Source organism: Theropithecus gelada, chromosome 13 (genome assembly GCF_003255815.1).
Source record: "Theropithecus gelada isolate Dixy chromosome 13, Tgel_1.0, whole genome shotgun sequence".
Lineage (NCBI taxonomy): Eukaryota > Metazoa > Chordata > Mammalia > Primates > Cercopithecidae > Theropithecus > Theropithecus gelada.
The window spans coordinates 87118902-87129511 of record NC_037681.1 but is presented as its reverse complement, the minus strand read 5'-3'; the positions used below and the strand labels follow the sequence as shown (position 1 = coordinate 87129511).

The 10610-nt window shown below is 45.7% G+C and overlaps 1 protein-coding gene across 5 annotated transcripts in view; it reads right to left on the bottom strand.

The window, feature by feature from the left end:
* The window catches only part of MEIS1 (Meis homeobox 1), a 138063-nt gene extending 127790 nt beyond the window's left edge, over nucleotides 1-10273 (bottom strand). For 4 of the 5 annotated variants that reach the window (XM_025354455.1, XM_025354456.1, XM_025354457.1 and 1 more), the window contains exons 1-6: nucleotides 10042-10273; nucleotides 7922-8148; nucleotides 5900-6041; nucleotides 5260-5310; nucleotides 4416-4466; nucleotides 2836-2982 (exon numbers count right to left, since the gene is read on the bottom strand). In XM_025354455.1, coding sequence (XP_025210240.1) covers nucleotides 2836-2982; nucleotides 4416-4466; nucleotides 5260-5310; nucleotides 5900-6041; nucleotides 7922-8148; nucleotides 10042-10053 — 630 coding nt within the window. In that variant the 5' untranslated portion in view covers nucleotides 10054-10273. Of the gene's footprint in view, nucleotides 1-2835; nucleotides 2983-4415; nucleotides 4467-5259; nucleotides 5311-5899; nucleotides 6042-6217; nucleotides 7006-7921; nucleotides 8149-10041 lie in introns of those variants that run through there. The other variant, XM_025354458.1, reaches the window with a different exon arrangement.
* Between the last annotated feature and the right edge of the window lie 337 nt (nucleotides 10274-10610).

Genomic DNA, 10610 nt, shown 5'->3' with positions numbered 1-10610 from the left:
AGGAAGGAAGGAAGGAAGGAAGGAAGGAAGGAAGGAAGGAAGGAAGGAAGGAAGGAAGGAAGGAAGGAAGGAAAAGGACTGAACTAGCGCTACAAGGCCAAGTGGATTTCCGCCGACTTAGCCCTCCGAGATACCGCCTAGTATCAAAGTCGTTGATCCCAGGTCCCCGCGCTGGTGGCAGTCTTCGCGCCCTCCGAGGAAAAAAAGTAAAATAAAATAAATCGTGCCGCCAACGGGCCCTAGAGACAGAGGGGTTAATGAGCTAACAAGGCCCAGCGTTTTCACAGCACGAGAAGCGTCCAGTCCCGGAGCGCACCCTCTGCGGAGGCTCAAACTGGCTGGGCTGCATTCGCAGACAGGTGGAGAGGCCATCCTTCCTGCCTGGCCCCCAGGACGCCGCACTAGGGGTTCAGCGGCCCGGAGGGACAGGCCAGCAGGCTCCAGTCCGGAGAACTGGCGCCCAGCAGGCGCCCTGGTGCTTCACTCGTCGCGCCTCAGCTCCCCAGGGCAGTGGAGCCCACCGGCGCCCGTGGCACTGTACCACATGCGCCCAGCGCTTTGCACTCCCCTCTCCAAACCTGACCTTGAGTTTGCTGTCCTCCGACCAGCTGAAACCTGGGTGAGCCCCAGGGGGCCACACAAGCAAGCCCACGCGCAAAGGCCAACAGCGCCACGAGCTCAGCCAAAGCGTCGAAGCCCACTCTTAACCAGCGGGGACCAGAAATCAGATTCTCATTTTAGAGGTAGAAGAGAATAAAATGCGAATTTTTATCCAATACAATTGCATACCAATCTTTGCATATCTTAAGTTAAGGGAATTGGGTAACCAAAGTTTAGGGAAGGAGAAGGGGGGAGATCCATGATAATATATTAATTTTTGTATTCTCTCTCCCGCCTCCAAAAAATCCCCATAACTTTGTTCTTTTATCTTTGACTTTAATAAAATAATGATTCCTTGAGAAAATGGGGTATAAATCTTCATTTTGGAGGCAATTAAAGTGTTGATTTCATTCATGCCCCTAAGCGATTCTTGTAATTTGCTCAAATAGCTTTATGTACCCAGCACTCCGGAGCTTTTAGAATCCCATTTTCTAGTTAGGCTTGTTGGATTGCAATTTTTATTCCACAGCAGCTACTCGAGGGTTCCTCAGCAGAATCTGCACTCAACAGCTCCCGGGCGAAGGCTGGCGGGTTGAACCAGACTTGAGGCCCAGGCAGCCCTCGGGGGCCAAGGCTGGGAGCCGCCTGCAGTTTTCCCACCTCTGTGGGGCCGCACCGGGATTGCGCACTCTGCGTGTTCTGTGCACTCGTCTACACTGCCGAAAGTTTCCAACTCTCCAGATCACAGTGCGGACCCGGCACATTGGCACTTTTAAATCTCTGCTCTGCCTGTTTCCCGCTCCCCATGGGCAAAAGAGGAATTCAGCCTGTGTCGCGGGGGTTGCCCAGAGAAAATCAAGCTGAGAATGTATTTTAAGAGGATGATGTTGAGAGAAGAAAACCATAAGATGACACTAAGAACCAGGTGTCAGGCACTCCGACAAGGACTGTACAAGACAGCCACTGGCCAACAGAGATCATGGCAGAGCTTGCAGAGTAGCTGGCCTTTGGCTTAACAAAGGCAGGCTGATCTCTTCCCCCAAGTCTGGACTCACGTGCCGAGTCAGAAAGAGAAACAACTCTGGGCCTTCACTTATACAGGGGGGAAGGTTGGGAGGGTGCAGAGCAGGCCAGCTACCCAAATCTCCAGACGCCTTGCAACAATTCGCAACAGAACTGTTCTGAGCCCTGTTTCATCTCACTCACTCCACACGTTTTCACTTTCATTGCATTTTTGCAACTCCTTTGGACCAATCCAGAGATACAGCCACAGGAGAGAGAAAGGCACCCTGGGAGCAAAGAGTGGTGTTGGGGTGACACAGAGAGAGAAATTCCCTCAGCAACTCCAAATAAAAGTCGTCCCTACTTAGTAACGCATCGGAAGAAGGGCCTGGAGCGAGGACAGGAGAGGAGGGAGCGCAGCAAACCAACCCTCAGTTGAGAGCAAAGGCGGTGCGAGTTCCCCCACCCTCCTTACCCAGGGAGCCGCCGGGGTTCCCCTGATGCTGACATGTCCACAAGCTGCCAACCCAGAGGGCCCAGAGCACATACCAGCTGGAGGATGAGTGGAAAGAAGGAGGGGAAAAGTCCATATTTATCTGTTTTTATAACCTCAGCCTGGTCTTATTTTTTCTATTAAGTACAATAAAATGGGCGAGCTTGCAGTGAACACCACACAAAGCAATGTTCAGTGAGGTCTAGAAGCGTTCGGCCGAGGAAAACTGACAAGACAGGCTAATGAACCGTACAGACAGGGAGAAAATAGCCAGCATTTGCTAGATTTCAAACCCTCGCTGTCTCTCTTAGACCACCTATCTTGGATTTATTCCTAATAAAATAAGAAATAAGCAGACCCTACACTTTTCTTTTCTTGAAGATAGAAGGGGGGAAAATGCTCCAGAACAAAGCCCCTACAATCAGAGGCGGTCACTGGCAGTTAACACTCCCATTATTGTAGAGGGTAAATAAAATAAAGACAAAAATTAAAAGCGACAAGAAACAGGTCAAGTTTGCTAGCAAAGCTTTTACAAGCTCATCTCTCCAGGTCGAATCCCAGAGCCAGCCTTAATGAAGCAATAATAGCCACATTATTCAAAAATTTTCATTTCGATGGAAATGTATCTAAAAGGGACTTAATCATATGCAAATAATAAAAGGAGGTGGTAGTGACCCAGCAAGCAATATGCATACAGATTTTTTTTTTTCCCAGGGATGTTGAAATTGAAAAGCGCGTACCTGGTCGGTTAGATTTGCTGATCTTGTTATATCTTCACTGTCTGATTTTGATCCTCCTTCTCTATCGTCTATCACCAAATCGATAGGCATTTTCCCTTTCAAACAGCTAATATACCGGTGGCAGAAATTGTCACATAATTCGTGTACCTACATTATGACAGAAATAAAAAAATGGGAATATAATCAGGAGTGCATAAATGACATTGACAAGTGCAATCCACTCCCCTTGTGAGATCCAAACTTCCAAATAGGGGAAACACAGGGCAATTGTCCTCCAGAGACCCCCAGATGCATCCAGAATTAGGAATAACTTTCTTTTCTTGCAAAATAGAGATATCCCAGAAAATTGACAGTGACAAGATGATTCACAGGCTACAACATATTCAACACCCGTGTTAAATTCATCTGCTCCTGGGGCTGTGGTCATTAGAGAGGTGACCTGCGTAGGTGACATTTAAGGTAAACTATTTAATTTCATCCAGTGACTTTATCATAAATTCCTTTCCAATGTGTCTAAGGAAAAAATGTATATCTGTGTATATATGCACATATATATTCTCCAAAGAACCTGTACTGTGGTGGCATAGAATACATGCCTGACAACCCAAGTCCTTATTATATTTGTAATAAAGGTTTTTATCTCTAAGGGTCATATTTTAGAACACTTTCTTTAAAAAAAAAAAAAAAATGGAAGGAAATCAAGTTGCCAGTACTCCTGATATAAGAAAACATACAGCCACAAAAACATATCAAATTGATTTTTCTTTTTTTTTACAAAAAGGAGAAGGAATGCCTCAAAATATTTAGGTGTAAGTGCGGAGGTTTCCTACAGGCCCCAGGCATCAGTGACATGCAAAAATTCACAAGAAACCCCAGTGTGCTTGCAATTTAATGTTAGTTTGAATTACAATGCATTAAGTTTTTATTGCTGAGATTTATAGAACAGCTAGCAAAATCATGTTATCCCACACCCTTTCCTGAGTGTGAAAGTGGGGTGTGTGCAGGATTCACAGATTCAAGAAATTGACACAACTATCAACTCTGCTTTGTCTCTGTAAAACGTTTAATGTGCCTCCCCACCACCTCCTCCAGACTCCTTCCCGCTCCTCCTCCTTCTCCCCTTCTGCCTCTCCCCTGTGTCTGATCTGCCGCTGCCCTCAGGACTGTCTTCCAGAAACTCACAACAACTGAACAAAACTTTTTTCTCCCTCAGAGGTAGCAAAGAAGAGGAGGAAGAGGATGAGAAGAGACAACAGAGGTATTAACCTGTGAAACCACCTCAGAGCAGCATTCTAAACATCAGCTGGGATGCACAGAATTGCAACTATTTACACAAAGCCAGCAAGTTATTAAGAATGAACACAAGGCTAGGGCGTTTGTGATCCCGGTTTTAGTGGCTGAAATTGTAATTAAACTGCGAAGAGAAATGGACGCTAAGATTGGCCTTGACACTAATTACCAGAAAGAAAGACATTTATGCAAATGTATCAGAAGGCTGAACTTCAGCCATTCTGAACCCTCCCCCTCTGTGTGTTTCGGGGTAAGGGGTAAGTAAAAGGAAAAGAGGCTAGAGAAATTACCTTCTCTAATTCCAACAGATGAAACCTTAATACTTGTATGGCTTGAATCATCTGCAAAGATACAAAAACAATAAGCACCCCATTCCTGCTTGCAGAAAACTGGCTGTCACAGCTCTACCATCTCCAGCCCACCCCCTCCCACCAGTAAATAGAGTTATTTTGATTTATGGCAATAACACTAAAACTTAATAGCAGCAACTGGGTACCATCTAGAGGTTTATATTTCTTAAGGAGAAAAAAATAGCTAAAACAACAACAGAGCATCTAAGTGGGGCTCATAAACACTCTCCTCCCCCATGGCTCTCCCCTTTCTCAGTGCCACTGGTCCCACCCCACCCCAAAAGGGCCACAACACTGGACTAAATGTGTCCTTGGAAGGACTGGACAGAAAAATATTTCAAATGGCCCTCAAACTGTGGCTTTTCCCATTGCAAAGTTTCTGCTGCCTTCCTTACACCTTTCAGGCAAACTGGTTGTTTAGGGGCTCTGGTCCGGTGGCTGCCCTCGTGATGGGACTTAGAGGGCTGGGAAGTCCGCAAAGTTTAAGCACACACGCTGACAGGCCGGGAGATAAATCCCCGCGCTGATTAGAGCTGCGCAGCCCGGCTGTCATAAAAAACAAAAGCTCGCGTTTCCCAGCGCCGGCTCGCCCGGCCCCTCTCGAGATGAATTTATTTCCCCGGGATCTTGTCCCGGACCAGTTGTCCGTGGACAGAAACATTTGCAGCCAACCTGCAGGCACGGGAAGACCGGTCTAGAAATCTCAGGGCTCTCAAAGCAAAGCTGAGGGCGCTGGAGGTGGGAGGTGGGGGATGGGGGTGGGGGGATAGGGGTCCGCTCTTACCAAGTTATCCAGTTCTGGATTAGAAGAAAATAGAGGTTTTTCTGCGCGAATCTAAATACAAGTGAGAAGGAGAGGGGAGAGGGAGGGGAGAGAAAAAAGAAAGAAAAATTTGAAATCTGGTCGCCTTCCTAGTTTCTTGCCTCATTACCCTGTTGGGGGCAGGATGTAACCCTTCGGGAGGGACCCGGTGACACCGAGTTCGTCCCGCGCAGAAACATTTCAGTGTGAATTAAGCTGAAAACAAGCCCAGAGCTCAGTCTTACTTCTACTAGCAACTACGGTTCTCAGGGAGGCTGCTCAGCCTGCCAAGTCCACAGCAGCTACAACCGTGGTGTTCTAGATTTCATTCTGCAGTGAGCTCTCCACGTTTGCTTTCTGGAGGGTGAGTGGGGATGCAGATGGGTGATTTTAAGTTATCTGCAAACAGACACTCAGACAGAAAGAAAATCTGAGGTTGGAGGTAACACTCATGGCTTAGGGCCGACTATGTGCTGGCTACTTTTGAAAGTGTGCCGTGTGTGTGTGTGTGTGTGTGTGTGTGTGTGTGTGTGTGTGTGTGTGCGCGCGCGCGCGTTTGTGTGTTGGGGAAGGGGGGGCTCTCCTTTTGTTTCTTTTACTTTTTAACATTTATTTTGCTGACCTGTTTGGCGAACACGGCTATATCTTCATTGAAAGACTCTGACGAGCAGACGTCCCCGCCCGCCACCCCTGGCTCTCGGGGGGTACAAGTAGCTAATTCACATTTCTCAAAAATCAGTGCTAAGAGAGGGAAGAGGGGGTGTCTGCAAGAAAATACAACAGTCACAAACAACATAATGGTTAGTCCCCAGTCAATGGAAAAAGGTGCCCAAGAAAAACAGCCGGAGGAGCAAGAGGAACAGACCCCCTCTCGGATTGTGTCATCTACTTTTTTCCTTTTCCTCCCCCCCCTCGCCCCCCGACCCAGGTGACCGCTCACCTCCCCTTCCTCCTGGAGCCCTGAAGTCGGAGGCCCTGAGCCATGGACGGTATCTGAGGATCGGTTTAGCGTATCTGGCCGGAGAAATTGGCAACATTTGCTACGAATAAAACCCAAGCGTTTCCAGCAGCCATTTTGAATTAAGTTTCCCACCCGACAAGCCCTCGTCCCCTCCACTGCACATCCAGGATCTGGTGGAGGAGAAAGGCGCCGGGCGGAGGGGTGGGGAGGGCTGGTTCCTGCGGGTTCCTCCTAGGCGGCCGCGCGAAGCCCAGGCTCGGGGGATCTCGGTGCAGGCGCTCAGCTAACTTGGGGAAAGGACGTCCATGGCTGTGGGGCCGACTGTCAACGGGCTGCACCTAGGGATCCCAACCCCAAGACCCTCAGAGAGCCGGGAGGCTCCTCCTCAGCTCCTCGCACACTCCCCTCCCTTCGCAGACGGCCCCCACCGCCCCCCAAAGAAAGTTCCTTCAAATGTTCCTGCGGTACAGCCTTTCATTTTGTCTCTGCGAAGTGGCAAAGCAGCTAGTATTGCGAGGGGCCTAGATGTCGCTTGTCTCAGCCCATAAAAAAGAAAGAAAAAGAAGAAGAAGAAGAAGAAAGGAAGAAAGAAAAGCTTCTTCTAATACTCAAGGAGGTATCTCAAGTCTTTTATTAGCTCTCACTGCTCAGCTGGGAATTTAACAGTTTGGGGTCCTTTAGAAAGCTTCCCCAAATGTTCGGTCCCAGAGCCTAAATCACTTGTAGTTAACGCTGCAGACAGAACGGTGGGATTTAAACAAGCCCATCGCACAAGGGATCAGAAAATAAAGCAAAAAGAGTATATATATATTCTTTTGCCACGGAGGGTCAGTGGGTTCTGATTTTTTAAAAATAAATAAATAGAAATAAAAGTTTCTGCAAAGTAAAACGAGGTTCCCAAATTCATCGGCACACAGTAGGCACAAGTGAGTTTCAAAGGATTCTGCTAGTCCAGGGTCTAATCGAATGGCGGAGGAGAAAGCATTGTAAACCGCGGCCAGAAAACAACCTCCGAGGAAGAGCGCCCCGAATTTACTTATTTCTAAATCCTGCAGGTTTCACATTTGAGCACAAAGTGCTAAAACATCTAGAACTTTCTTAATGTGTGTAACAATTCAGAGCAAGCTCCTCTCCTTGACTTCAGTGGTCAAACTCCCTAAATGCAAAACATGTTCCCCCTTGCTTGACCTGCAACTGTCCTGCCTTGGTTTTATTGTGCAGTGGCAGAGCCAGCATAAGGCTGCTGAGTAAACTTAGCAAGTCAGAACAATCAGTGGCTTAAAAGAGATTTTCCCTTAAACTAAAAGTTTCGTTCCAACACAAAGGCGCCTACATTTAGAAACCCCTAACGCTCTCAGGCGAAATCGAGCGAGGAAGGACTCCAGCCCTCTGAGGGAGTGTGAGAGGGGACAAGGGCCCTTTAGCCGGCTTCTTCTGATCTGGGACCCCCTTGCGGGCACTGCCATGGTGGAGCAGGGCACTGAATGTGCACAGAGTGTGTATGGAGATGTAAGGCTTCGGGGATGGCAGGTCACCTCCCCAAATTCTCCATGCAATGTGAATGAAAAGTCACCAAAGATGTAGATCCAATCCAGAGAACTCTGACTTTCCTCTTACCAAGGGCACAGGGAAAGAGGGAAGCATTGAGTCTCAACTAGTTAACCTGCTGCCCATTGTACCTACCCATAAATGGCATCTTTATCTCTCTTTAAAGCGTCATTGACAGAGGAGCCCATGCTGGGGGCCATGGCGTTGGTGTGAGCTGTGTGCGGGTACTGATGCGAGTGCAGAGGAGGCCCGTGGTTCAGGTGGTGGACCGGCTGCATGGACCTGGCTGCATGCGGATCCCCATACATCGTGGAGGGGATGCCTACTCCATCCATGCCCCCGTAATGGGGTAGATCGTCGTACTGCATGACAAACAGGAGAAAAAGAAGGTTCAGGAGGCCAGGCGGGCAAATGGGAGAACGGCAAGGCACCACCGAGCTTATATAAGGTTAGTCCAGCTGGATCCTTCCACCCGGAATTCGGTGGCCTTTCATCTCTAAAGCTGAGTTTTCTTATTTTAAAATTAAGGCTTTAAGTAAAAATTATAGAATTCTCAGCGAGACTCATCTGGGATGAATGATCTTGCCCTAACTTGTGTCCCTATCAACTAGTTCAGAAATTCAGGCTCCTTTGGCAAGAAGGAAAGAAGAAAGAAGGAGAGAAAGAGCATTCTCCGGAGGGTGGAAGGTGAAACGGGCATGTCTCTGGAGGAAGAAATTCAAAATCACAATAATAAAACGTGCCAGGACACTGCAGCAAACCCGCCTAGTTTCACAGCCCCTTCACATCAGGGGGAATTAAAAAAAAAAAAAAAAAAAAAAAAAAAGTTATGATGGGAACAGCTACGCCAAGCACGTGAATTTAGACAGGCTTCTCATTTTATTTCCCTGCCGGCGTGAGGTTAGCCAGTCCTGCAAGACACTGCATTTCTTTTGCTTTCCAAGACAAACTCTGCTAATTATACAAAACTAACTGACCCCTTATAAGTGAAACTCAAAGAAGGGTAGCTTTTCCTGAACATTAGAGCTGGATTTAGAATTGGGCAATTCCCCACCCCCAAAGTTAAAGAAAAATCTATAGTTGAAGCAGCTAATATTCTATTTTCTTGTTTACTCTTATGAACTTTCTTTCCAGACTAGAAGTCAAGGAGGCAAATGTTACTCACCAGGTTTAAAGCAAATTCAAAAGCAAATGCACAGAGAACCTCCCATCTTCCTCTTTCAGAAAAAAAAAAAACCAAAAAAACAAAAAACAAAAAACTACTTTCATATTGATTGTCATTATTTTTTGTGTGTGAAATTTAGCTATTTAGACTTTTCTAATTGGTTCATTCCAGGCAAGTTATTTTCCCAAGATTTGGAGGCGCTGAGAGTGAAATGATTTTCAAAGAAAGGAGGAATTGCCACTTTCATCTCCTTAAAGCCAGAGGTGTGAAAAGAGTTTGGAAGAACGCTGACATTTGCCTGAACCAAGGGAGTAAAGAAAAATGTGTCAGCCTAGTAACTTTCTTTTGCAAACAGGGCTTTGAGGGCCAGGACACAAATTATGCAAGGAAGGCTTTTTGTAGACCCCCTTTCTTTTAAGAAACTACCTCAGTTGGGTTGTCATTGTCTCACTTTACTCTCACTGCATTTCCATTGAAAAAGAAATATGGGGAAATTAGTATTGCATTTTTAGAGGGAGTAACTGTGTGCTTAGTATTCAATTAGTACAGGGCTTATCTAAGAGAAACTTGCAAAATATTGCCTTGTATACAAATCTATACAAATTGAAATTACTATAAAAAGATGAATGTTTTCTGACCAAAAAATTGGCTATACTATGACAGTTATTTCCTTTAAAAAGCTAAATACTTCTAGTGATATTAAAGATGAGCATAATCAATAACATACCAGAAGTTTCCAGCTGCATATTTTAGTTTAAACATAACTTTAAACTTCTGATCTCTGAATGTTCAAATTACAGCATTAGGTATCTAGTTTAAAAAAAAAGATGATTGTTTGAGCTTGCATTTTTATTTATATAGCTGCTGGTTAGGAATCTATAGATAAATTGATTCCTTTAATTAACAACTCCAAGTAACATACATAAGTCTACAAATGCATTGAATAAATCCTCTCGCTTTAGGCCACTGCTTTAGGAGCCTCATTTTTTAAAAGAGAGAGAGAAAAAAAGGAAACTTTTTAGCAGTGTCTTTCGGCCACGTTTCAATTTAATCTCACATTTGAGTTCCACAATTGTTTTTTAATACGTACCCTTTGCGCCATCGGCCTCTCTGGCTCCCTTCCTACTTCAACTTCTAATATATCCTCTTTAAGGCCAGTGTGAAAAGAAACAAATATTCAAACTCCCCCGAAAAAAAAAAAAAAAAAAAGCACGACGAAAAATCCCTTAACGTCTCCAGCAACGTGAGCTACTGGTCCCAGATCTTCGGTCTACGGGACCTGAAGCAAAGCGCCCGAGTCACTGAGCATAAAAGCGCTCCGTTTCCAAGACAGCAGCGGGGGCAAAAAAAAAAAAAAAGAAAAAAAAAAAAAAAAAAAAAAAAAAAAAAAAGCAGATCTTCTCTCCCCCAAAAATCAGTTAAAAAAAAAAAAAAGAAAGAAAGAAAGAAAAAGAAAAAAAAAAGAGCGCCCCTCAGACCCAACTACCAAATCTCATGGCTTTCTGCCACTCCAGCTGTCAATCACAGGCGAGGTTGTCAACGTGGTGAATGAATGATCATCCGCTCTGTCTTCTTCTGGTCAGAACACCTCAAATGTTAATATTCAAATGCACAAAGCCCTAGCGCTCGCTTCCCTTGAATCAGTCCTAATTCCTAATC